The sequence below is a fragment of the Vombatus ursinus genome, unplaced genomic scaffold, assembly GCF_900497805.2.
Source record: "Vombatus ursinus unplaced genomic scaffold, bare-nosed wombat genome assembly UNPS02014818.1, whole genome shotgun sequence".
In the NCBI taxonomy this organism is placed as follows: domain Eukaryota; kingdom Metazoa; phylum Chordata; class Mammalia; order Diprotodontia; family Vombatidae; genus Vombatus; species Vombatus ursinus.
This window is the reverse complement of record NW_020954596.1, coordinates 10,454,861-10,480,400: the sequence shown is the minus strand read 5'-3', so window position 1 is coordinate 10,480,400 and position 25,540 is coordinate 10,454,861. Positions and strand designations below refer to the sequence as shown.

At 38.0% G+C, this 25,540-nt stretch overlaps 1 protein-coding gene across 2 annotated transcripts in view; it reads right to left on the bottom strand.

Moving 5' to 3' along the window:
- Positions 1-25,540, bottom strand: part of RGS12 (regulator of G protein signaling 12) — a 219,357-nt gene that overhangs the window by 37,078 nt on the left and 156,739 nt on the right. For both annotated transcript variants that reach the window (XM_027836387.1, XM_027836388.1), the window contains 7 exons: positions 24,289-24,483; positions 23,791-23,864; positions 22,681-22,807; positions 19,584-19,680; positions 18,251-18,330; positions 17,589-17,742; positions 13,772-14,395 (listed from right to left, as the gene is read on the bottom strand). In XM_027836387.1, the coding sequence (XP_027692188.1) occupies positions 13,772-14,395; positions 17,589-17,742; positions 18,251-18,330; positions 19,584-19,680; positions 22,681-22,807; positions 23,791-23,864; positions 24,289-24,483 (1,351 nt within the window). The remainder of the gene's footprint in view (positions 1-13,771; positions 14,396-17,588; positions 17,743-18,250; positions 18,331-19,583; positions 19,681-22,680; positions 22,808-23,790; positions 23,865-24,288; positions 24,484-25,540) is intronic.

Below are 25,540 nucleotides of genomic sequence, written 5' to 3'. Positions count from 1 at the left end.
CTTTGACCAAGTTTTTCATGCTACCCTTGTAAAAAAGATGAAGAAATATAAGCTAGATGGTCATTCAGTTAGATGGATTCAGAGCTAGTAGAATGACTAGAGCCAGAGTTACCACTAATGAATGCCAAATTGGAAGGAGGTCTCTAGCAGAGTGCCACAGCACTGGTCTTCTGCTATCTGATATTTTTATCAATGACTTGGACAAAGTCTGATACAGTATGCTGATCATATTTGTAGATGACACCAGGCTCAGAAGGATAGCTAAAATGTTGAGATAGGGGCAGCTAGGTGGTGCAGTGGATAAAGTGCTGGCCCTGGAGTCAGGAGGACCTGAGTTCAAATGTGATGTCAGACATATAAACTCACTAGCTGTGTGACTCTGGGCAAGTCACTTAACCCCAACTGTCATATATACATACATATAACTTGAGTTTAAAAAAATCCACCGTCCAAGTACATCACAGGGGAAGCATAGATAGAGAATGGGTTTGTGTGGAAAAGCTCAGAGACTTTCAGTGGACAACAAGCTTCATATGAATCAACATTATGATGCAGCAACCAAAAAGGGCCATGTGATTACAGATTGTATGTATAGAGAAACAGTGTTTGGAATGAAGAAATTGGTAGCTTCTCGGTATTTGCCCAGGTGAGGTGATATCTGGGGTATTTTGTTCAATTCTGGATGCACATTTTAGGAATAACATTGATAAACTAGAATGAGGCCAGGATGATTAGGGGACTATAGCCTGAAGTGGGGGTGGGGGTGGGACCTATTTTCAGGTCTAAAGAATTACCATGTAGAAGAAAAGTTAATCTTTGTCCTTCTCAGCCCTTGAACAAGGAACAATGAATGATAGATAAAGAAGAGCAGATTTTGACTCAATAATTAAAAAAAAGAAAAAAAAAACAACTTCACTACAACTTGAGCTATTCAAAAGTAGAATGAGCTTTCTTGGGAGTTAGTGGGTTCCCCATCACTGGAGGTCTTCAAGTGGAAGTTGGATGAGCTTTTGTGGTAAAAGGAATTTAAATATGGATTGGAAGTAACTCCTTACAACTTTAAAATTCTATGATCCTCATGACGACCCTATGTGGTAGGAAGGGCAGGTATATTATTATCCCCAGTCTACAGAGAAGGAATAACAGCTTGGAGAAACTGACTTGCCCAAGGTCATTCAGCTAATAAACAATAAAGCTAGGATTTCAATTTAAGACTCCTGACTCCAAGTCCAGGGTTCTTCCCACAATAACACACTGCCATATCAAATGATGAACAGTTGAAAGAATTAGGAATGTTTAGCCTAGAGAGGAGAAGACTTGGGACTCCCAGTCAAGATGGCTGCCTAAATGAAGGCATACCTAGTAGATTTCACAAACCTACTTTGGCAAACCTGAAATTCCCACCGGACTAAATAATGATCAACAAATTCAATAAGAAACTACAGTAAGTGATTTTTTTTCCCACCCTAGAACTGCACAAAAAGTCAGCCAGGAGTACATGAAGCAGAGAACCTATGAAGAATCACGCTACCCACCTCCTGACAGCGAGATGATGGACTCAAGACACAGAAAGTGACATACATTTATAGACATGGTCACTGTGTAATTCATTTTGTTAGATTTTGCCTACTTGTTATAAGGAATTTTTATGTTCTCTTGGTGTTTTAATTGGAGAGGGTGGAAATTAAAGAGAAAATAGATGGTTGGAAAGAGTAATGCCAAAAAAAGGCCAATGAACCCCTTAGAAAATTGCTATGACAACACAAGGAAGTTCAGAAGGAAATACAGACAACCAGGATAGTTTTGAAAGTAAAGTGTAAAATTTATGATAGCTAAGTATTTGAAGGACTACTATTTAGGGAAAGGAATGGATTTATCTCGTGTGTCCTGTTCTTTCAGGTAGCATAACAAGGATGAATGGGCTTAAGTTATAGGGAGGCAGTTTTCAATTCCATAAAAGGAAGGACTTTCCAATTCATTACAACTATCTCCAAAATGGAATAAACAGCCTTAGGATATAGTGAACTCTCTATCACTGGAAGTGTTCAAACAAAGGTTGGATGACTACCTCTCAAGGATGTTGAGGAGTGGATTCCTACATGGGATAGAAGAGACTGGATTCATTGATCTGTAAGATTCCCCTCCACTATGAGACTGTATAATGATACTGACCAAAAGTATTTGGAGCAGCTATGTGGCTCAGTGGATACAGTGCCAGGCCTGGAGTCAGAAGGACCCGAGTTCAAATTTGGCCTCAGACATTTACTAGCTGTGTGACCCTGGGCAAGTCACTTAACCCTATTTGCCTCAGTTTCCCCATCTATAAAATGAGCTGCTGAAGGAAATGGCAAACCACTCCAATATCTTTACAGAGTTGGACATGACTAATCAACTAGACAACAACAATAAAAGTACATGAAAATTCTAAAAGCTGAAATAGAAATCTACTTAAATGACTGCCTATGGTCAGATGGCTTTAACATTTACTGTGTGACCATGAACATTCTTCAATTAACCTCAACAAATCCATCTCTTCATCTATAAAAGAGGTGCTTGCGTTACTATCCTTACCTCTCAGGGTTGTGATGAAAACATTTTTGTGAGCCTTAAATATTAATTTGACATTTGCATCATTCTATGTGTAAACGTGATTGATTAAAGACTGACAGTCAAATAAAGAAATACATTTATTTAAAAAGCTAATTATAATCTCAAAATCTTGCTACAATCTACCCACAGCATTTTGTATTTTATGAACCTTTAAGAGATGCCTCAAATCTCTCCCTGGAGGCTTCTCCAGATAATGACAGTGAGGTGGAAACTCATTTTTCCTCAGCCACTACTGGATATTTATTAGAATGTGCATGCATGCATTTATTCCTCACATTGAGGCAACTTGATACTCATCTAGTGTATACAATCTTCTTGCTCCCCAACCCGCTCGATCTCTAATCTCCAATTCCATCAATTCCATGTGACCTTGGATAAGCTACTTAACCTCATTTTTCTCATTTATAAAACATGGCAGTTGGACTATATGACCTCTGACCTCTCTTCTATGATGATATGTTCTAGGCATGATCCCCCCTGCACATTATAATGAAACTTACCTTATGAGGTAATCTCACACCAAGAGAAAATCTTCATATTAGAAAGTACGTGTTAACTACAATGACATCTTCTCCTCTCAAATTAATCGGGAAAAAAGAAAAGATGGCTCCTTTGCATAACCCAAAGTAGAATGTTGGGAAATCTTATAGTCCAAGATTGCCAAGGATATATAAATTTACAAATCTTACAAAAAATGGTGTTTTCTTGGCTGTTTGACCTCAAGTTCACAACCATCCCCTCCCTCTTTAACACCCTGTCTTGAATCTCTATACTCCCTTGATTTCTGTGACCTTGTACTTTTATGGTTCTCTTAACTCTCTGGCTATTTTTTTTCTGCTTCCATTGTTGGTTTCTCCTGCTCATCTCATCCTCCCCCAACCCAACTATGGTTTTCCCCCAAAGCTCCATCCGTGATGCTCTGCTCAGAGTCTTTTGCGAATTTCTCCATGCACACGTTTTCTTGTGACTTCAACTACTGCATCTATAAGGTGACCCCCAAATTTACATCTCCAGCCTTTACCTTACACCTGCACTTCAGTCTCATTCATTCTTTGTATGAGTAAATCTCCACTTAGGTGCCTAGCTGTCTCTTCAAACTCATCTGAATTCATCATCTTTCTTCTCCCCTTTCAACTAACTGCTCTTCCCAAATAATACCTGTGTTAATGTTGCTAACATTCTCCCTCTTCAAATCTTGATTGCCTCTCCTCTTCTATTCTCTATACCAAGCTACCACCAGATTGGGTAATTTGTTTTTGTTTTTTTCAAAGAATGTCTTAGATTTGTTCCTTTCTTTATATTCCCACTGTTTTCACCCCAGTCCAGGGGCCTCATTGTATATGATTACCCTAAATTTCCACAATAGCCTCCTAGGCCATCTCCCTGCTTCTAGTCAATGTCCTCTTCAATATACGCTGTCCCCTATACCTGGAATTGTCCTTATTCCTCTTCCTTACCTTTTGAATTCCTACTCATGCTTGAAAATCCAACTAAAATGGCACCTCCTTCTTGAACTCTTATCTGATCCCCTGGTAGGTAATGACCTCTTCTCTCAGATCTCACATAGCACTTTGTAAATACTTAATGTGTGTGCAATAAAAAGTACTACAGTTGTGTGCGTGTGTGTGTGTGTATGTGTACGCACGTGCACGTGTGCATTATTCCCTCTTTTCACCATAAACCCCATGAAGGCAGGGACTGTGATATCTAATTTTTTTACCTTTCTTTTCCCCCAGCCACTCTCAGCACATAGTAAATGCTTAATAAATATCTCCTGAATGAATAAACAAATGAACTTTACAGAACAATGAAATCTTCCTAAAGCACCTCCTTTTACCATGTCATTTCTCCTTATCAAATACCAACAATGATTCCCTACGGCCTATTGAATCAAGTCTGAACTCCACTAATTGTCTTACAAGGCCTTCTATGCTGTGGCTGCTTCTCTGTCTCACTAACCTTGTTTCCCACTGTTCCATAATATACACCCTTCAAGAAACTGTGCTTATCTTCTCACTATTCTCATTTATGTATTAGTTCTCATCTTTTTTGTTTTTGTTCAAATCCTTTCCCTTGTCTGGAATGATCTGTCTTTTCTTTCCCTTCCAACTATTTAAAGCCTACTCATCCTTCAAGGCTATCTCCACTCTCACTTTTCACTCCATGAAATTTTCTTTTGACTATCCAGGTCACATTCATCATGGCACTTGTAATTAGTATCATCTATTTTAGCACTTAAATGTTCTCTGTTTCATATGTGACTAGATTATAGGCCCTTTTAGGGGAAGGAGTCATGTCTTTTTGTGTGTGTCTGCATGTGTGGCAAAGGTGGGTACATAGTAGGCTCTCAATATATTTTTTTTTTGAATGATTACTTATAGTTGGAACTACAGGACAGACTAGGGTATGTGATACTTAAAACAAAATAAAACAGGTCAAGAATGATTTAATTTGGTCCTAGGGACTGTTTCTTTAAAAAACAAAAACCCAAACCCTAATCATTAGCTTCCCAAAGATGTAAATGCAAAATAAAGACCAATGTAAAATAAAATGGCCTCGTTTCCCAACCAATACTAAAGGGAATCTAATAGAATGATAAGTAAGATGGAATTCCTTTCTCCTTTAAGTCTATGAGAGTTAGATAACAGTCCTGAATATTTCTCTGTTCCTCTTGTTGCCTAGGCTTTTTTGCTGTCTACAAATGACAGAGTTGGAATACTAGACAGATGAACACCAAGTTCCACTAGATATGAGTCCTGTCCAATTGACTCGCTCTTATCTCTGATGGTGAATGGGCCACATCCAAACCTCTCTGTGATTGCTTTGTTACCATAGGACAACAATTTCCCCCTAAATAAAAAGGCTTAGACATCCAGGTGATTATACAAGAGGGACTTTAAAAATAAGTAATTATATTTTTATACACACACACGATATGATGATAAGGCATTTTTAGTCTTCTGGGAAACCAGAAAAGATCTTTTGACTTACCCAGTCTGATACTGTGCAAGAAACTGAGCCTGATAGTAACAGCTCAGATTTCTCTAGAGCTGTTAGGTTGTTTTTAAGCATTTTCCTTATGTCAACCTTATGAGAAAGATACTACGAGTATTATTTCTATTTTATAAAGAAATAAACTGAGGCTGAGGGAGTGACTTACTTGCAGTCATATAGTCAAAGAGTCTAAACTAGGATTTGAACCCTGATACTCATCCTCCAGGTACTCTTTCTACTCTCTCATGCTGTGCTAGGAATTTGTCTAGAAATAACAAATATTTTCTAAATGTGTTAGGTTGTTGCTGTTGGGTTGGTTTTTTTTGGGGGGGGGGTTAACAGCAACTCCCTCCTTTCACCACAAAAGCTTTTTCCTATTCTTATTTGAAGGAACTACTGGACAAGCTCCAGGTATCTTAACAAATATTTTCTTGGGTTCAATTTATCTTATCCAAATGACCAATTACTAATCCACAGATAATCTTACTGAAGAACATGAATAATTCACATCTTTGGAGAATCTAAATTGTGGACAAATTTGAAATCTTCAGTTTTACTGCTTTTCTGCAAACTGGGTCACATCTCTAAACTGAGAACTGTTGATTTCTCTTTAGCGGCGAGAGGAATGTTAATCAGTGACATGATCGATGGCTCCAAAAATATGCCTTGCCCAATCGCTAACGCATAAGGTTCTTTGCTTAGGATGAACCCACAGCATAACATTTTAAATTCTAAACCATAACCCTAAGATTACCCAAAGGGGCTCTTTATATTTTGTTAATCACAGCATACAGTTGTCTACAGATCACGGGACAATCCGACCTGGAATCCTGCCTCAGATGCTTACTAGTTGTGCGCCCCTGGACAAATCACCTAACCTCTCTCACCCTGTTTCCTCATCTTTAAATGGAGATAACAATGCCTAAGGGCAGCTAGGTGGCTCAGTAGAGAGAGTGCTGCTGGTCCTGGAGTCTAAAAGACTCATCTTCATGAGTTCAAATCCCAACTCGGACACTTACCAGCTGTGTGACCCTGGGCAACTCACTTAACCCTATTTGCCTCAGTTTCCTCATCGGTCAAATAAGCTGGAGAAGCAAATGGCAAACCACTCCAGTATCTTTGCCAAGAAAACCCCAAAAGGGGTCACAAAGACTCAGACACGACTGAAAAATGACGAGAAACAAAAAATAATGCCTACCTCCCCATGTAAGGTTCAAATGAGTTAATGCATGCAATGTGCTTTCCAGACTTGAAGCTCCATATAAGTGTTAACTATTCTCACTGTTGTTGTTACAGACTGAGCAGTTCTCCAGTAAAGAAGAGGCCATGCAAAACAGCAAAGGAAAGCACTGGATGTGGAGTTAGGCCACCTGGGTTTAAATCCTGGACTTTATGCTTACTAGCTCTGTAATCATGAGCAAAAGCCACTTAACCTTTCCGGGACTCAGTTCTCTCATTTTTGAAGTGGTTGCAATAATACTCATGCTACCTACCTGAAAGGTGATTGCAAACATTAATGTTAAATGTTATTATGAGTTTTTAATTATAAACAATGATAGAAAAAGGTGCTGACCTTTCATAGGCTGTAACCCTTCAGAGCAAGCTTCCAACTTAGAGATCTTTGCACCTACTACAGTGCTCAAGAAATACTCATGGAAATGAATGACCGAACTGTTTTCCCACCCAGTGGAAACAATGCTACAATCAAAGCAGGCTATGATAATAATAATAATAATAATAATAATAATAATAACAATAATAATAATAAAACAAAAGTAAGGCATCAAGAGCTTGCGTTTTTAATATGAGGAGGGAGTGCCTGTCATATTCACCCATAGCTTAGGCTCTTAAATATGATGTGACTCCACGACCAAAGCAAGACTCAAATCATCATCTTTAAGCTATTTACAGGAGCAGAGATCCAAATATTTATTTTTCCTTAAATAAAAAATGATGGTTTATCATTGCACAACCCTGTGGCCACATCAAAGGGTGGGATGATGGGGAGATCAGTGAGAAACAGTGGACGCTGGAGCCGATTTGAGATTCACGATGCATTAGAAAAGTCTGTTCCTCCCCCACCCGCCTCCATCCACTAAGTTACAAATATATTCTCTCTTCCAAACCCACAGGATAAGGCTTGGGGTGCTAGAATTGCTGCTATGAGACTGAGAAGCAAAATGAACAAATCGGCTCCATAGAAAGTAAGAAGCACACCAGTATGCCAAACAGTCGTTCTGCATAAAGCCTCAGGAGGAAACATCAACAGCAGAATGAACCATGCCAGACATATGGTATGAAAAAAACCTTTAAATGGCAAAGGAGAAAAGTACAGCTAGTTAAGACTTTCAAATCTCATTTTTCAAGACTGAACAAGTAAAAAGCAATTTAAATATGACTTTTAAGATGTGTTAGAAATCTTATTTCGAAAGATTTTAAACCTTCAAGTCTTCCTCAAAAGAATTTTAATTCATTTTCAAAATATGAACCTCAGTATGACTATAAAGGATGGCTACATACTAGTGTCTGCCCTCCCTAACTACACTGTATTTATCTCATATTTATTCTGTATATACATATACATATACATATATTATACAAATACTTACACATATCTGTTGTCTCCCATGATAGATGATAAAAACAGAATGGATTATTTGAGGTATGGATTGTTTCATTCTTTGAAATTGTATATTCAGCATTTAGCACAGTGCTTAGACAGGGGTGGGAAACCTGCAGCCTCAAGGCCACATGCCTCCAGGCCCCAGGTTCCTCACCCTTGGCTTAGCACATAGTGAATGTTTACTAATTGCTTGTTGGTGGAGTTGTGAAATGATCCAACCATTTTGGAGAGCAATTTGGAACTACACCCAAGGGGCTATAAAAATGTACATACCCTTTGACCCAGCAATAGCACTTCTAGGGCTGTATCCCAAAGAGATCATACAAATGGGAAAAGGACCCACATGTACAAAAATATTGATAGAAGCTCTTTCTGTGGTGGCAAAGAATTGGAAATTGAAGGGACGCCCATCAACTGGGGAATGGCTGAACCTAGGGAATGGCTGAACAAGTTGTGGTATATGAATCTAATGGAATATTATTGTGCTATAAGAAATGATGAGCAGGCAGACTTCAGAAAAACCTGAAAAGACTTGTATGGACTGATGCTGAGTAAAGTGAGCAGAACCAGGAGATCATCGTACGTAGTATCAGCCACATTGTGTGATGACTAACTTTGATTTAACCCTTCCCAGCAATGCAAGAATCTAAGACATCTCCAAAGGTCTCATGATGGAAAATGTTATTCACAACCAAAGAAAGAACTATGGAGTTTGAATGCAGATCGAAGCATACTATTTGCTATTTTTTTCTTCTGTTTTGTTTTCTCTTTCTTGTGGTTCTTCCTATTGGTTGTAATTCTTCCTTACAACATCATTAATGTGAAAATATGTTTAATAGGAATGTATATGTATAGCCTATATCAGATTTTGTGCTGTCTTGGGGACGGAGGTGGAAAGAGAAGGGGAGAAAAATTTAAAACTCAAAAACTTACGGAAGTGATTGTTGATAAGTCAAAATAAATGAATAAAAAAAAATAATTGCTTGTTGATTGACCGACACAGAATCATAGACTCTTAGAACTGGAAGGGATTTCAGAGATAATTTAGTCCAATCTATGCTTGAAATATGAATTCCCACCTTCCTGCCTTCCTTCCATTCTTTCCCTTCCTTCCCTCCTTCCTTCCTTCATTTGACAGGCATATATTAAAGATTTTTCAAATGCAGACAGCTGTGCTAGGCATTGAAAGTTAGGAGGAGACGAAAGTCATCCTCCCCTCATGGAGTTCACACAGGAAGGAGATAATATCCAAACACTGTTAACTACATAGAGTTCAGTAGTGTTTCCCAGGAGACCCCGTCTATTAACACACACTTCCCAAAGGACTAGACTCCTCAGCAGACCTGCCATTAACTGATGTCTCTTTCTAACATTTCACCAGGAGTCCTATCTACCAAGAAAGATATCTTGTTCTGCTTTCAGTAGAGCTTGGCTAGACTGGACACTAATTAGGTATTTTCAACTTTGGTTGGCTCACCTGGCTAATTCTCCCAACAAGTCTTTATTTGACTGCTAGATAGCTAGAGATAAATCTGACTTACTGATTAGTAAATTCACAGACCTGTTTAAGGAGTAAGCCCTAGACATGGCTCCCTAAGCCCAGGAATAGGTGAATGACTTCAGTAAACCCCCAGATCCAAATATCTTTTACCCTGTCAACCTCCTGAACTACTAAACCTAGGGTTTATCAGTCAACTAGCCAGCATGTGAAACGCATATTTATTTGGGGGTCTTGGCTGATCCATGTTAGTTAGTGCTGAAAATATATGATTTTTTTAACAGGTCTCAGTTTGACTGAGTCAGGGCCCTTTAATCCTCTATGGATTAAATAGGATTTAATTAAAACTGGTATGATTCTTCTGATCAACCTTTAGAAACATAGTGCCCTGGGCCAGAAAATAGGAAATCTGGGTTCTAATTTTAGCTCTATCACTTTCAGTCTATGAGCCTTAGTTTCCTTATCTGTGTGATGGGGATATTATCTGCCTTGCCTGCCTTCTTTCACTATGAATGGAACTTCAGAAAAGCATCAGGGTAACAATTATGGACACATATTTAATCGTGGAATAAAAGGTAATTTTGTGTCAAAAGGCCGGTGCTATGGAAATGTAATATTAGTCATTAGGGTGATGGTAATAGACATTCACATTCACTTAGAATTACAGACAGAAAATACAATGCATTTCAGAGAGGCTACCAAATGACTGACATTGTTTCGGTACTTTATGTATTTCCTAATGAACTTCTGAGGACCATGGCATTGCCATAACACAGCAAAGTAAGGAAGGGGCACGGTTAGCACTGCCACCCTAGAATCCTAGAATGTCACTGAATTGATTCTGAGAAATTGCATGAAACACACTGGCATCTACTTCACTGATTCTCCTGCCCCCCTTCACTGCAAGCTCTCCCTGGCTCCATACTGATTTCTCTGGCTTTGGCCCATGGCCATGCATTCCTTTCCAATCCCCTGTATAGCCTCCTGGCTTTGACTCACATCAGGCATCTTGTTCAATCTCTTCAATTCAGGCTTGGGCCATGCCCTCTTTCCTCCAAAAAGATACTTTCTTTCAAGTAAAAAGCAATTTAAATATGACTTTTAAGATGTGTTAGAAATCTTATTTCGAAAGATTTTAAACCTTCAAGTCTTTGTTAAGATGCCCTCCTAATCACTAAAGCTCCTAAGGAGCTTTGTTAAATGCCCTCCTAATCACTGGCAGTCTTAAGCACCAGGATCTGGGAACTGACAAACACCAAGAAGTTTCTGCTAAAAAACCCCCCCAAAATCCAAGGCCAACTTGAATACATAGAGTAAAAGCTTTGAACCGTAGGAGAACTGATGATTTCCTGTGCATTCTAGACTTGTTTCTTGGGAAAAGTAAAAAATATATAATTCATTTAATCTTGCAAAAATATTTTGAACCTGAGAGTTCTCTTGGTCACAAAGCTAAAGGTCCTTGGAACAACTTTAAAGAGTTATAAACACTTTTCCCATAAGTATATATTTCAAAGAGACCAAGAGTTCATACATGTCTACTTTCAGGTCTGATAACTGATATAATTGATCAGGAAGTTAGGGGTCAGTACAGATTTTTAAAAACTATCCCACTATTCCAGGAGGCCAACTGAGATTCCCCTGAAAGGAACTATCACTGAATCATTTTGGTTCAAGTCTTTCATGTCTTCAGCATGTACAGTTCTCAATTTTTTGCACTGTTCAAGACAAGAAATAACAGGGGTGTGTGAAACATATAGATGGTCCAAAACTTTACTCCCTCCCTTTTCTCTACCTCTCACTTACAACTTGTATGAGCTACTGACACATAACGCATTTAGACACATTTAGATTTCAATTTGACCCCTTCCTCTTTTCATTGAACTCCCATTTGATGGAAGAATCACAGAAGCATGAAAAATAACTGACAAAGGAAGAAGTAGATGGGCAACTAAAAAGAGAGAGCTGAGGGCAAGACCAGAGCACCCAACTAAGAATATGAATTTTTTATGTAACTAGATGACTAAGATTACTAAAAATGTATACTGGTATATAAATCTAACACATTACAATAAATAGCTTTGGGGTGATCAAAGTAAACATCTAAACCTCAAACTTCACATGCAGATATCAAAGGATATTTCATTTTTATTACAATCCCATTGGTCTCCCAACAAATCTGTTCAGTTTCCAAAGGAAAATAGATCTTTGTTTCCAGTTTAATATTTTTCATTTCCACATACAACAGTCTATATTATGTCTAGACTGGTACCACTAACATTTAAAAAGGTACCAGAACATCATATAAAGTACATTTAACTTAATCACACTGAAACACTTTTCATTGCTTTCAATTAGATAACAGCTACAGTTTGCTATCGAGGCAGAATATGATCAAATAAAAAAAGAGAAAAGTATAAAACCAGTTGAGTAATTAGATCTAGAGTTTATTCCTCTCAAAAGAACACATACAAAATACATGTAAAAACTACACAAAGATATCTACAAAGCAAGAGCAGAAAACAGAAAAGGTGAAAGCTACAGTTCAGTAATTATACAGAAATGTAATGCATGCATTAAAATATGCTCCATTTCTAAAGCTGCAAGGGTAAGAGTTCTCATATTAACACTTATAGAAAAAACTAAAACCCACTTGGGTATACAACATATTCTGAAAAGGGGATACAGATCTATACATATGTACATAAAATACACTGAAAATATGCACTTCATATATCCTCAATAGGAAGTCCTGGGTTGCAGGTCAGTCAACAATCGATCCTAGACCTTTTCCGTCAGTTTATGGAAATAAATCTGATAGAGCAAAAGGAATCATTCACATTGCCACAGAGAAGAATATAACAATCCAAAAGGTATTTACATCTCATTGATAAGACATAAAAGAAACAACAGACATCACCATGTAAAAATATATATTAAAAATATTAATGCTATTTTACATTAAAGAAATGGTGGTTCAACAAACCATGGCACAATTAACTTGGTGAAAGAGTAAAAATGAATACAGTTTCTGGAAATTTTTTTCCTGAATGTGCTCATATGCAGATGAATGATATAATCATGTGCGTGCCACAAGCCACACTTCCATTTAGAACATCTGTAGCACATAGAAATAGCATTTGCTACAAAAGCATATTGTACACTTTTGGACAACACTAAATTTCACACTCTGATTTTAGGGAAAATACTGCCCTAAATTATGTTGTTTTTTTTAAATTTTTAAATTTAAACTGACTCAATTAACTTAAAATGAATTCCAATCAAATGCATACCATTAACTGTGCTTATTCCTATAGGGTACTAGAAATTAAATGTCATTTTTTTCTTACTTGATATACTAGGGGTAAGTAGTATTTTTTTAAACAGGTCTTAGACCATAAAACTTCTAATTTCCCCAATTTTTGATTCAATGCTCTCTGCAGGACTGGGCTCTTCACTGGACTTTCATCACTGTTTCACTTTGATTCAATTTCCCCAATGCTTTTATTTTTAGTAGTTTCTACTGGACTTAAATAGCAATGATTTGTTGTTGTTATTTTAAAATGGTTAGATAGTGTTAATTAAACCAATAGCAAGATCAAGACATCTAGGAACCTACAATGATTTTTCACCTCTAGAAATGGTGGGGCAAAAACTATGACCAGAAGCACTGGTGTGGCTACATTTGAAATTCAAATCCTCTTTACAGCAGGAGGCAGCTTTCATGGTCAGCAAGTGCTTTATCCTTTTAGCAAAGCCTTCATGATATTAAAGATTATCAGAATTTGGATACCCCAGTAATCTATTATTTACCAATTTCAGACCTTGAAGCATTCAATATTTTAAAAATGTATTTAAAAAAGAAACCAAATGTATTTTAATGATGAAGAGACTGTCACAACGAAACTTCTGACTCAAAAATGTATGGTACAGAAGAGTTACCTAATTTAGACTTTTGAAATTGAAAAATGGATATAGAATACTGATATAACAGTGAAAAAGTTAAGTAGTTGTAAGTGTAGAGGAAGAAAATTAAAATCTAGAAATACCTGAAACGGATCTCTGATATCCAGGTTTTTCCTGTTTATCTGTCAGAGGAGTTGGGGGTGAGTAGTTGGCTTCGGTGAGTTTCGTAACATCTGATGGTGGTGTTGTTGGAGGAGGTGGTAATAAAGTGCTGTTAGGGCTACTAATATCTCCTTCACCCACAAGTGTTAAGTCGGCAACATTCTCATCATCTATAGTTTGTATGCCTTCAGTATGTAGTTCCTTGGATTGTCTCTTCCATATTTGCGCCGATGCCGTTCCTTCCTGGATGTGTGGAATTGGCGACAATGGGGCACTGAAGGGAATGCTGTGAGCCTTCTGACTATGGAGGGCAGCTAGCGTAGGCCTGGGCTTGCTCTCTGCAGGCCCCGGGCTCTTCACTGGACTTTCGTTACCGTTTTGAGGAGATTCCAGCTTCCCATTTGGTGACAAAGCCTTTTCCTTGCTGCCATTTTTTACAGTTCTCTTGTTTAGGCCTTTTGTTGTTGCAGGAGTAGATGCGGTTGGTTCTGCTGTGCAAGGCGGTAAACGAAGGAAATCTGGCAGGACAAGGTCCTCTTTTCTTAGCAGCCCACGTTGGTCATCTGCTCTGTTGCTCTGAGCTTTGGAAATGAGCTCAAAAAACTCTATTGGGGGAAAAACCCATATTGACCATTTTAAAGAAAACTTATCACTGATCAACGTCAATAATCACCAAATTTATTTTCCAGTAGTCCATTGAGTTACTTGCTGCCCTGCAGTTCTAGTGCCCGGGAACTAAGGGCTCTATTAATCAGGGACCTTCTCACATTAGAGAACTACTCACTCATCATTAAAGGCAGAGCTCCTATAGATTCCCCTACAAGGGAGTGTCTTCAGGGTTTACGATGGCTACGCTCATGTAGCTAAAAACAAAGATTCATAAAATCTAGAAGCCTGAATTTTTTCCCAATGTTTCAGAGCACATTTTAAAATACATTAAATAACATTTTATACTAATGCTCGTATCACCTCTATGTTTACTCTGAGAGTCACTTAATATCTTTATATTTTAGCAAAATCATATCAACACCTCTGTACCTTTAGAGGATGATCCAGTTAAACAAAGGTGTGCCATAATGTCATTGAAGGATGATTTTTTTACATTTCTTTAAAAAGTATTTATCATTTAAAACCTGAAGGCTTAAACTAAGACACTGATCAAATAGTGTCTCCATTTAAAAACTGGAAGAAAGGTTCATGAAAATGAGTCACTTAAAGCCTCACTTCAACTCAAGAGCAAAGCAAGGAATTTTATTTCAAATTTCTCTCCTTTAGCCTTTTTATCCAAAGGGCTATAGCCACTGTTTTTCCTTAATGACGTCCCTCTACAACACAAATCCCAGAGTGGGCTTAAGAAGTGAGATACTTAAGAATGTGGGAGCAAGTAGGAACCATTGGCATATAAAGGAATAAAGAATTGTTAAAAAGCCTTGACATGTCCTTAAGGAGAAGAAATGAGAGTGTTCTGGCTACATTTCAGGAGCAGAAAAGCCCCACAACAGAGTGATTAATCTCAAGAACCTCCCTTTCTCAATGACACCTTTCCAGGACCCTACCCTCCCCACCCAGAACATGACTCTCAGATTAATAAACATAACCTTCAGAATGAAAGTAAAGTATACCTTGATAAAACCATTTGGCTTCATGAATCAATTTTCCACTGGCTGTAAAATTCATAGAAATATGAATAATCAGGAAGAGCTGGAGCTGGGCCACCCTTACAGTGTTCTTGGCTCTCAAGTATAATAATCTTTCTAAAAGGAAGCCACCAAGTTGCCTGTGCAGAGGGGAGAGAAGGAAGGCATTCCCTTCGATGACAAGACTACCACCTACCTACTCTATGTAGGCCCCTCCTCTACCACCTTGGTGTTGTGTGTGCTGGAGGGGTGCTGTGCCAAAAGAAGGAACAATGGCTCTGTCCCCTTCTGCCTCCTCCCCAGAACTGGAGGGCTCTTAGTGCATCCCTGGACACTTTTTCCATCTTGAATAAAGACAGATTTGTGATTTCCTACTGCCAGAATTGGATTCTCTCCCCTTACACGAGGCATAGGATTGAATTTGGGTCACAAGTGAAGCCATTATCTAGTCTCAAACTAGTACGTGTCCAAAAGGTTTCAATATTTAACTTTAGTATGACAAAAATACTACAAATCACTTACCTGGTGAACGGAAATCACTGAAGAATGAGGTTAACATATGGCATATTTTTACAACAAAGTTAGTAAGGGTTAGTTACAAGACACATTTTTAACTGCTATGCTAACTAAATTTAAATTTTTGGTTACAACTACAGTAAAAGCTGTAACTTTCTGACAGTTTTCAATGCTTAGGAGACAATTGAGTCCATTCTCATGTTAATAACGAGGAAACTAGGGCCCAGACAGCGACCATGATTTGGCCAAGGTCAGACAGCAAATCAGTGGCTGAGCTGGGATTGGACCCCAAGATCCTTCTGCTTTTCTTCAGTACCACTTTTTTTTTTTGATGGGAAGGAGGTTTTATATAAAGAGAGTTACCTCTTTCTCCCCTTAATCTTTCAATAGCATCTTTCATCTGCAAAGGAAATGCAGAAAGATCTGATGCTAACCATAGGCTGCCATGTGGCTTTTTTAAAAAGTGATTTTCATGAGTAAACAAAGACTGTCAAAGATCTTTATCAGTCTCACAAAAATTGATGGGAAGTAAACCATGGCCAAAATTGCTTTAAAGCTGAATAATAAAACCTCATTAATTTGGATGCAACTAATTTTATACTTTAGGGTCCCACTTAGACTGGGTAGAAGTTTAGATCTGAGCTATCCATGACAAAAAGGGTTAGATAAGCAAATTAATAGAATAAACAAGGTGGCAAGCAACATATTTAGCCTGGTTAAGGGGGCTGTTTTGAGGGAATTTGAGTACACTGTGTGCAAGGAGTGCTTCTGATTACAAAATGTTTTATCTTCCTGATTGTTGAGACCCTTCATTCTCAGACCATTCAAACTCTCAGTGCTTTCCAAGTCGTCATACAGATTTCATTCCAAAATCCTTTGCTTGGCATTCAATTCAATTTAACTCAGCAAACATTTTTTAAGCTTCTACCACATGCAAGGCTTTCTACAATCTGGCTTCAACCCACCTTTCCAGCCTTTTTCCCATGATCACCTATTCAATACTTTATGTTCCAGGAAACTTGGATTCTTTACCAGCCCCTGTAGATGGGTGAGTCTCTTCTGACACCATGCTTTTGCTCACACTGTTCCCTATGGCTGGAGTACCCTCTCCTACCATCAATAACTCATCCCTCCTTCAAGATTCAGATCAAATGCTACCACCCCCCTGAAATATTCCCTAAAACTTCTTTTCAAGATGGAAGGCATCCCTTCCTTAGTTGAGCTCTCAGCACTGGTATTCTTAAGCATTTGTCTTAATCTAATTTCTATTTTATTTGTGTATGTTTCATCTCTTGTACTTAATAGGCATAAATTTTTAGAGGGCAGAAATCATCCATATCATCCCCAACATACTGCATCACGCATAACAATTTTTTAATAAATATTTACCAAGTGCAAAGAGTCATATCTTTTCATTAAAGTAAATCCAGTGATTAATAATCCAAATTAATGAGGTTTTATTCTATTCCGAGTTATACCAATAGTATAAATATGCTAACATGACAGTGAAAGATGCATATTCTTGAATGAAAGTAATTTAATTTTTCCAAATGGTTAAGAAAAAAACAATGATTTTTAATAATTTTGCTTGAAAACTGTTATTGCATTTACTAAAACATGTGGAAGTTTTAAAAAGTTCACATACCCTCTGCTTCGTCCAAATTAATTTTCTGATATTTTTTTTTCCCAATCTTTGCAATAGATTCTTCTCTCTTTGAAAGCCGGGGATCCCTAGCATTTTTTCCATTTTCTCCTTTTATTTTAATAGAATTAGACTTGCCTAGTGTTCTTTCCTCTCCCTGTATTAGAAGGAAAGTCAAAGTACTACTTACATTTCAGATACATGATAATAAACAGAATACATTGTTAGACAAGAAATATTTTAAATACAGATTGTGGAGTTATAGATTTTACACACATTGATTAAACCCCATAAAATGTGGAGATTGTATCAAGCACAGCTTTATTAAGCCACAACCAGCACCATGGGAAAAGAAAGAGCAATGGTTCAACTCTAAGCTGAACTACTAGACTACAAATGACATGAACAGAGCAGTTGCAGGAAGAAGGACAAGAATACCCAACAGAATTGTGGCTATCCAATTCTGGGAGGAGAAGCAGGTTCAGAGCAAAGGAAAAACACAGCTTGTTAGTGAGGTCAACAGAAACATGTATATTTATAGTCTTGGCCACTAGAAGGGTGTGGTCAGGGGTGGTGCTTGGCATGGTGCCCCAAAGCTTTCACTTTTAAAGACACACTTACAACCATGAGGAAATGCGTGGAACAAATGTGGTAAGAAATATTACCGTAGCGGAGTGATTTCTGGAACTGGGAATTACAGCTATATTCTGTTTGGCTGATGCACCTTTCTGTTTGTCTGTGAATACTAAACATAATGAGATATCTTAATAATCCTGGGACATCATGAACCCATCCAAACATTGAAATTCAATTATACTCAAGTTGTCTTTGAAAGGGAGATTAAGCCTCTAAGCAGAGAGGTTAAAAGCAAACGTTTTTCTTAACACTGTTTTTTTAAAGTTCTTATATCTGTGACATCTATTTTATAGAGTGGTCATTAAAAAGAATAAAAATTCTTATTTTCTAGAACACAGAAGGTCACCTTATTATTATCCATGACACATAATTTGTGGCCAAGGATGTGATGTTTGGCAAATAAGTCCAAAGGTGAAAAGTAGTAAGTTCAGAGCTATTTCGAGATAAATGTAATAAAAACTTCTGGGAACTGCATACTGTTAGAGGGGGCGAGAAACAACCTTGGAGATTCTCTAATCCAAACCCCTTATGTTAAAGAAGAGGAAATGGTGGCCAATAGAAGACAGGTGACCTGGCCAAATATTTTGAGTGTTTTTTCCCCCAACACAGAAAAGGACACACGATAAAGAGGGAAAGTGTCCCACTGGCTTCATGTATTCAAATACTGAAAAGCACTTCTTTTGTCAGGGATGAGATCAGCAGATTAGACTTCTTTTGGGGAAGAAATGGCTATCTTCATTTGCATGTATCAGACCTATACTTAGGCATGAGTGTATTAAAATAAAAACCAATAAGAATAGCCATGATTTTTTTCTAGATATGGTTTTGGAAATGTAATGCATTATACAGATAACATATGTACACACAAAAAGTACCATTATTGATCCAAATATAGACTGTACATGGAATATAGGAAACCTCCTAAATTGAAATCTCTGGGAAAACACATATACATTATATGCATACACATATATATTTTCCCAAACAGCTATCAATATAAATATAATGTACACATTGAAAAATATCCCTGATTATAGGATGACAGTCCTCACTCATTTTACACAAGCCTGCTTGGGGGCAGGGGGAAGGGCAACTAGTAATATTCAGACCAATATGTTAACATTCTTGAGGAAGGTAATCTCTCCTAAGCCCACTGAGGGATGCCATTAGACCATAGTAAGGGCTTCCCTCTTTCCTACAGGGCATTCAGGATGCAACTCTTGCAGGGGGTGGGGGGTGCAGCTACAGAAGTATCTCTCAGCCTTTGGTGACCACCCACATTAATGTCAATCAGCACATTCAGAGAGGTAGGATGAAACAGATGGACAGGTAGACAAATAAAATGCCATACTGTGTGTTTACCTTTTCCTTTAGTGGGATCCTTTTCTTCTAAGATCACTCTTTGTCCATCCAAATTAGAAATAGGAACACCAAGATCTAGCGGCTCCTTTTCTCCACTCTAAAGGTAGATCACAGTTTGTTTTATAGCACAAATAAATTCTTGCCAAGCAAGCGGACAACTGAAATGTAAAACTTGGGTGGCAGCTAGACAGTCCAAGGACTTAAATTATTATTGATTTATAGAATATTTTTAATTTATAGGAACGCCACAGAACTAAAAAATCAATTTGGTTATTTTTCATTCCTACTGTTACATTTGAAAAACAATTATTGTATAGTAGATAAACAGGCTGAGGCACAGACAGGCAGAGCATTTAAATGTTTATTATGTGCCAGATACTGCCTTAAGTTCTTGCTAGTATATATGTAGTAGTATTGTTTGTTTCTTTAAAAAAAATCAGCTTAAATTGATATTTTTAATTGAGATTTCATGGTCTCAAAAAAAATTAGTTTTACAGATTATGATACCTTGTAGAACTTAGTTTTAACTAAATTTGGGTCTGTAGTTTGCCAATGTATTTATGTTAGACTATATATAGAATTACATATATACATATTCTATTATTCTCTAGTGCATATAGTCTAAGTCAGAGGCATCAAAACATAGCCCAGGGGCCTACAACACTTCTGAGCGCAAACCAAACCAGATTAAAATGTAACTGAGAAATATTTAATAAAATAAAAGTAAAACAATATAGGTAAAGTTAACATGTGGTTTTTTAATTCAATATGAGGCTCTCAGGGATCTTTACGTATGGCTCAGTGGTCCATTTCTGTTTGAATTGGACACCAGTGGTCTAAGCAACATGGTTGCTTTGGCAGCTATGTGAGGAGGAATGGAAGAGGGAAGAGATTTGAGATAAAGAGCCCAATCAGAAGGCTCTTGTAATACTCCAGGTAAGAAGAGATGAGAGCTTGAAGTAGGGAGATGATCATGAGAATGGAGATAAGAAGATGGACTTGAGAGAAAGTGCAGAGTAAGAATCAATAAACCTTGGCAATTGATTGGATATTTGAGATGAGGGAGAGTGAGGATACAAGGGTTGCTGTGAGACTGTGAACCTGAATGCTTAGGAGCACGGTCGAGTCATAAACAGAAACAGAGAAGTTTAGGAAGAAGGGTGGATTTGTAGGGAAAATAGTGAGTTCTGTTTTGGACATGTTGGATTTGAAAAGACTATGAAGCAACCAATTCAAAATGTCCCCTAGTAAATTATTCTTCATCATCACAGAGCCGGGAAATTAAGTCCTAAGAGGCAAACTTAGGCTTGATATAAGGAAAAACTTGCTAAGAATTAGAGCTTTTCAAAAGTAGCACATCCTGCTTTGGGAGAAAGCAGATTCCCCATCACTGAAGAATCCACAGAAGTGGAAGCCAGGTGACTACTTATGTCTGGCAAGCGGTACATGGAATTCTTGTCCAGGTGCAGGCTGAGGTCTTTTCCAATCCTCAGATTCCATGATTTTATCTTGTTTTTGGCAGTAGAATGGCCATGATCATCTCTTAATTTTCCTTCCTGATCTATGATTCTATGATTACATACTCAGTCATACATTGAAATACGCGACAGAATGAATGCCTACTGTCAAATGTTAAACTATTGGGCCGTGATAAAAGACACAAAGTTGACGCTGAACTCAATTTAAATACAACATTAAGAGTGAAAGAGGATATTCTATGACCAATTCAGAGGAACTCATGGCTAAAAAGTATGTAAGATGTAACATCTGAAATAACTAGCTCAAAGAGGTATTTGTGGCCGTTGAGTAATAACAAAGGCATTATTTTATGCAAGGGAGATAAATTTATAGTTCAATAAATGGGCTGAAGTCTACTATAGCCCTATTAATTTTTTCTCCATGTTTTTCTTTAGGACAGCATGGTATTGTAGCTGGACAGCTGGCCTTGAAGCCAGAAAGACCCTTAACCTCCCAGTGTTATAAATAACTCTTTAAGACTGCGAACTGCCAAGAAAGTGACTCGCTGCATTGGTACAGGGAGACTCCTCACCCAGGAGTTCTCTAGACCAGTGAAGTCCAGAACCAGTCCCTATCCTTTTCTTAGGAAGAGACAGACTCTGACCCCTCTCTCACTGTGGCAGCAGATGTGATTTCATCCTGTAAAGTACTCCAGAGTTCAAAGCCATTGTACTAATGAACAGAAGGAACACATTTCAGCACCAGATGGGGTGGGTTAGGCTGGTGGGAAAAGAGCCTGGGAATAACTAAAAGTAAATACATTTTTTAGAATAGTTGTGCAGGTGAAAAACAAAAATGAGTCAATTACCTTTCCCTGCTGTCCACAGTACATGTGATGGCTTGGGCAGTGGGAGGGATCAGAATGATGCTGACAAACCAAAGCCACGTGAAATAAAAGCCATGCAGTGAATGATCCAGGATAACCATGCACAAAGAGGGCCAGGGGGAACCTTCAAAGATCATCTAGTCTAACTCCTTGGTTTTACAGGAGGACACTGAGGCTCTGAGGGATAAGTGGCTTACCCAAGTTCACAGCAAACAGCAGAACTGAAATGAGAAGCCCAGTCTCTAAGGCTCTTTCTTTCAGGCCTACCACATGATGCCCAAAATAAATGAAAACACCAATGATCTACCCTTCTCAAAATAGCCTTCAGAATTTTTCACAACATGTTCTTATTTTTTTCTCCGATGCCTCATCCCCAGGTGGAGGTAACCTTGGACTCTCAAGCTGGCAAGCCTTCAAATATGGACTCCACCATGGATGGAGTGTGTATCTGTTGTCCTCAGGTCAACCTAGCTCAGTTTGGACAGGCTTATCTCCAGAAGATCAGAAGATAAACTTTTCTTGGCTGCAGTAATATGTGAAACACTTTCTCCAGGTATAGAGGAGTTGCAATCTGCACTGGAAGAGAGATTACCCATGCTGATAAAATCATGGCTCTTCCCAAATGCTGAAGATTATCATTTATAAGGAAAATGAAGAATGCCAAGATAAGAAAAATTCATTGAACAGTATTTACTTATTTAATTTACCAGGCAAGTTATGCTGAACATGCAGCATAATTTAAAAGATACTTACTAGCCTCACCACAAGGTCACTAAGATTCAAACCATACTTGGCCACCACAGGCCGCAGCACTTCGGTAACTGGCTTGGTAGGCTTGGCCTTCAGTCCCACTGACCTATTAATTGGGACTAGATCAAGTCTGGGGAAAGGGATGAAAAGGTGCTGAGAAACTATTTGCAACAAATACATTTAAATCTATAAAAATTTTCATTTAAAAAGACATCTCCGATCAATAATAATGTTAGACATTTGCTCCATGCCATCTGTCAGCATTACCCAATACCTTCTTACTTCCAACTATATGCATTAAAAAAATTTTTTAAAATTACCAATGAGTAAATCTGGAAATGACTTCTTTCAGATTTATAATAAGGCCTCATGATGTATATAATACCTAGCATGAAAAACAATTAGTTACTTATGTAGCTAAATTATTTTAAAATTTAACCTAATTCTTCTCTTTAGATCTAGAGGTATAATAGTACTTTGTACTTATATAGCACTTTAAAGTTCGCAAATTATTTTCCTCATAAACCAAAACAAAAACCTGTTAGGCAGGTTGCATGCAGGTATCGCTGTATCCATTTTACAGATGAGGAAACTGAAGTTCAGTAGAGTACCACAAATATCAAGTCGCAGAACCAAGATCCAAACTAAGGTCTGCCTGCTTTTCCTTATTTGATGTTCTTCTTCCATACTAGGATATGGTACCAAGAAGAAACTCAAAAGATTCCTTTGCAGCCAAGGAAGTCAAGGCTGCTGTCCTGTGTCCTCTCCCAGGCTCTTCCCTGGTTAATCAAGCATGTTCTAAGGAAGATGCTCCCAGAGCAGAGCAGAGCAGAATCACCAGTCCCACAGGGCCCTGCCATGACACCTGATGCCCTCTCTGCTCCACGGCCAGTCATGCCAGGTTTCGTTTAAGCTCCTGTCCAGCCCTTGATGACTAACAGCACATTGAGGGCAGAACTGGTTTAATTAGATTGCACTGTCATTTATATTGCTTAGTTTTTTTAGGAGCCATATACAGAGCAAAGGTTATGCCTACTTTTCACTCAGTCATAAAGGCAAGTATAATAACTCTTAGAGACATCAGCTAAGTTGAAACCAATTTTCCTCTCTTACCGGAACAAAGTGCGTTTTTCTAAGCGTAGGTCCCTGGAATCCAAGATGCTGCTGTCTTGGTGCAGCACTAACGGCTTCAGGGCACGTGAAAAGAACAAAAGCAAACAAAATTAAAGTGGGAACAAGTATCTTCCCCTGAAATATTGAACAATATGTAATGGAATGCACAGCTGTGCAGAGAACAAAAGCACAGCTTCAAAAATAGCCCATCAAAAGAGAAAGAAAAGTTAGCATTCTTTGCATCTAAAACTAATAATAGCTTTGGGAGCTTGCAGGAAGCAACATAACATAATTCTCATAATCTGGGCTACTTCAAGAGACATTGTTTGCATAAGAAATACTAAGCAAACAAGGTCAGACTTTAAAAGTTAGAACAAAGTCAGAATGGAGAAAATATTTTGCTAGATTTTTTTAAAACAAGATAAATAAATCGCCATCTGTTGCACTCTACTGATAAGCCTAGGATCCTTTTAAAAATCACAAGTGAACACCAAGTACCTTGTCCCCTCCTACTAAAAAAAGATCGACTGCAGCTACATTGATGCCATGTTTCTCACACAGCCCAGATAATATTTCCTTGATTGAGAATCCAGATTTCACAACCACCACACACGACGTCCCATCAGGAAGGTTTATGCAGCAGTGCTTGGATGACTTGTCCTTTTCAGCCACTGAGACCCTACAGGTTTCCGACTAGAGCAAAAGAAACATGAATAAGGCACTGAAAGGGAAAATTAAAGGCAGGAATGAAGCTATCTCAGCTGAAGAACATTTATCGAGTCAGGCAAATTATTATCTATTTCAGTAGCTTAATATAGATACTCTAAAGCAGTGGTGTCCAGTTCAAATAAAAACAGATGTGTGGCTGCACACTGACTTAAATATTATCAATGTTGTATTATATTGTTATTTATTTGCAAAACATTTCCCAATTACAGTTTCATCTAATTGGGTGGCACTTGGGAGTTTTGCGAGGCCTTCAGTTTGACCCTCTGCTGTAAGGATTCATGGTTATCTCGACATGGTCACACCAAAGAAGGTAGCAAGACTTCTGCACCTAGTATGGCATCCATAAGTGGCCAGGCTCAAAACAATGTGGGACCTGGTGACCGACCTTCTAACATTGATATACTCATCTAGCTTAAATGTATTTTAGACTTTAAACAGTTACTGTTTCATTGTCAACAAATAGTTATCTACCTAAATGTGAGAAGTTTAACAAATCTAGACAGTACAGGTCATGAAGAAAGGCCTAGTAAATATTTATAAGCAATAGCACAAGCACCATTTTTTTAATTTTAAGTATTAATTAGGGGGGAGAGGGCAGCTAGGTGGTACTATGTGACCCTGGGCTTAAGCCCAACTGCCTCACCACCCCCCAAAAAAAGGATTAATAGGGAGGGTTGGCTCCCTAACAACCTTTCCCCAAACCAAGAGATACTGTATTTTAATATCCTTCACATATAAAGATGGTACTAGACAATGTCTCTTTTAATTACTTTCCCCAAAGCAGTGAGTGACAGGTTGCGACTCTCCGATTTATCCAACAAATTCTTAATCGAGTACTTACTACGTGGTCAACACTATCCAAAAGAAACTATAAGATAAAAATTCTTGTCCTCGAGGAGCATACTGTCATCTTAGGGAGACAGGATATATGGGAGAGGCAGTTAGATGTTGGTATGGATGACTAATAGTGACCTCCATTTCTATAGCACTTGAAGGTTTTCTCTCAATAACCCAATAGAAG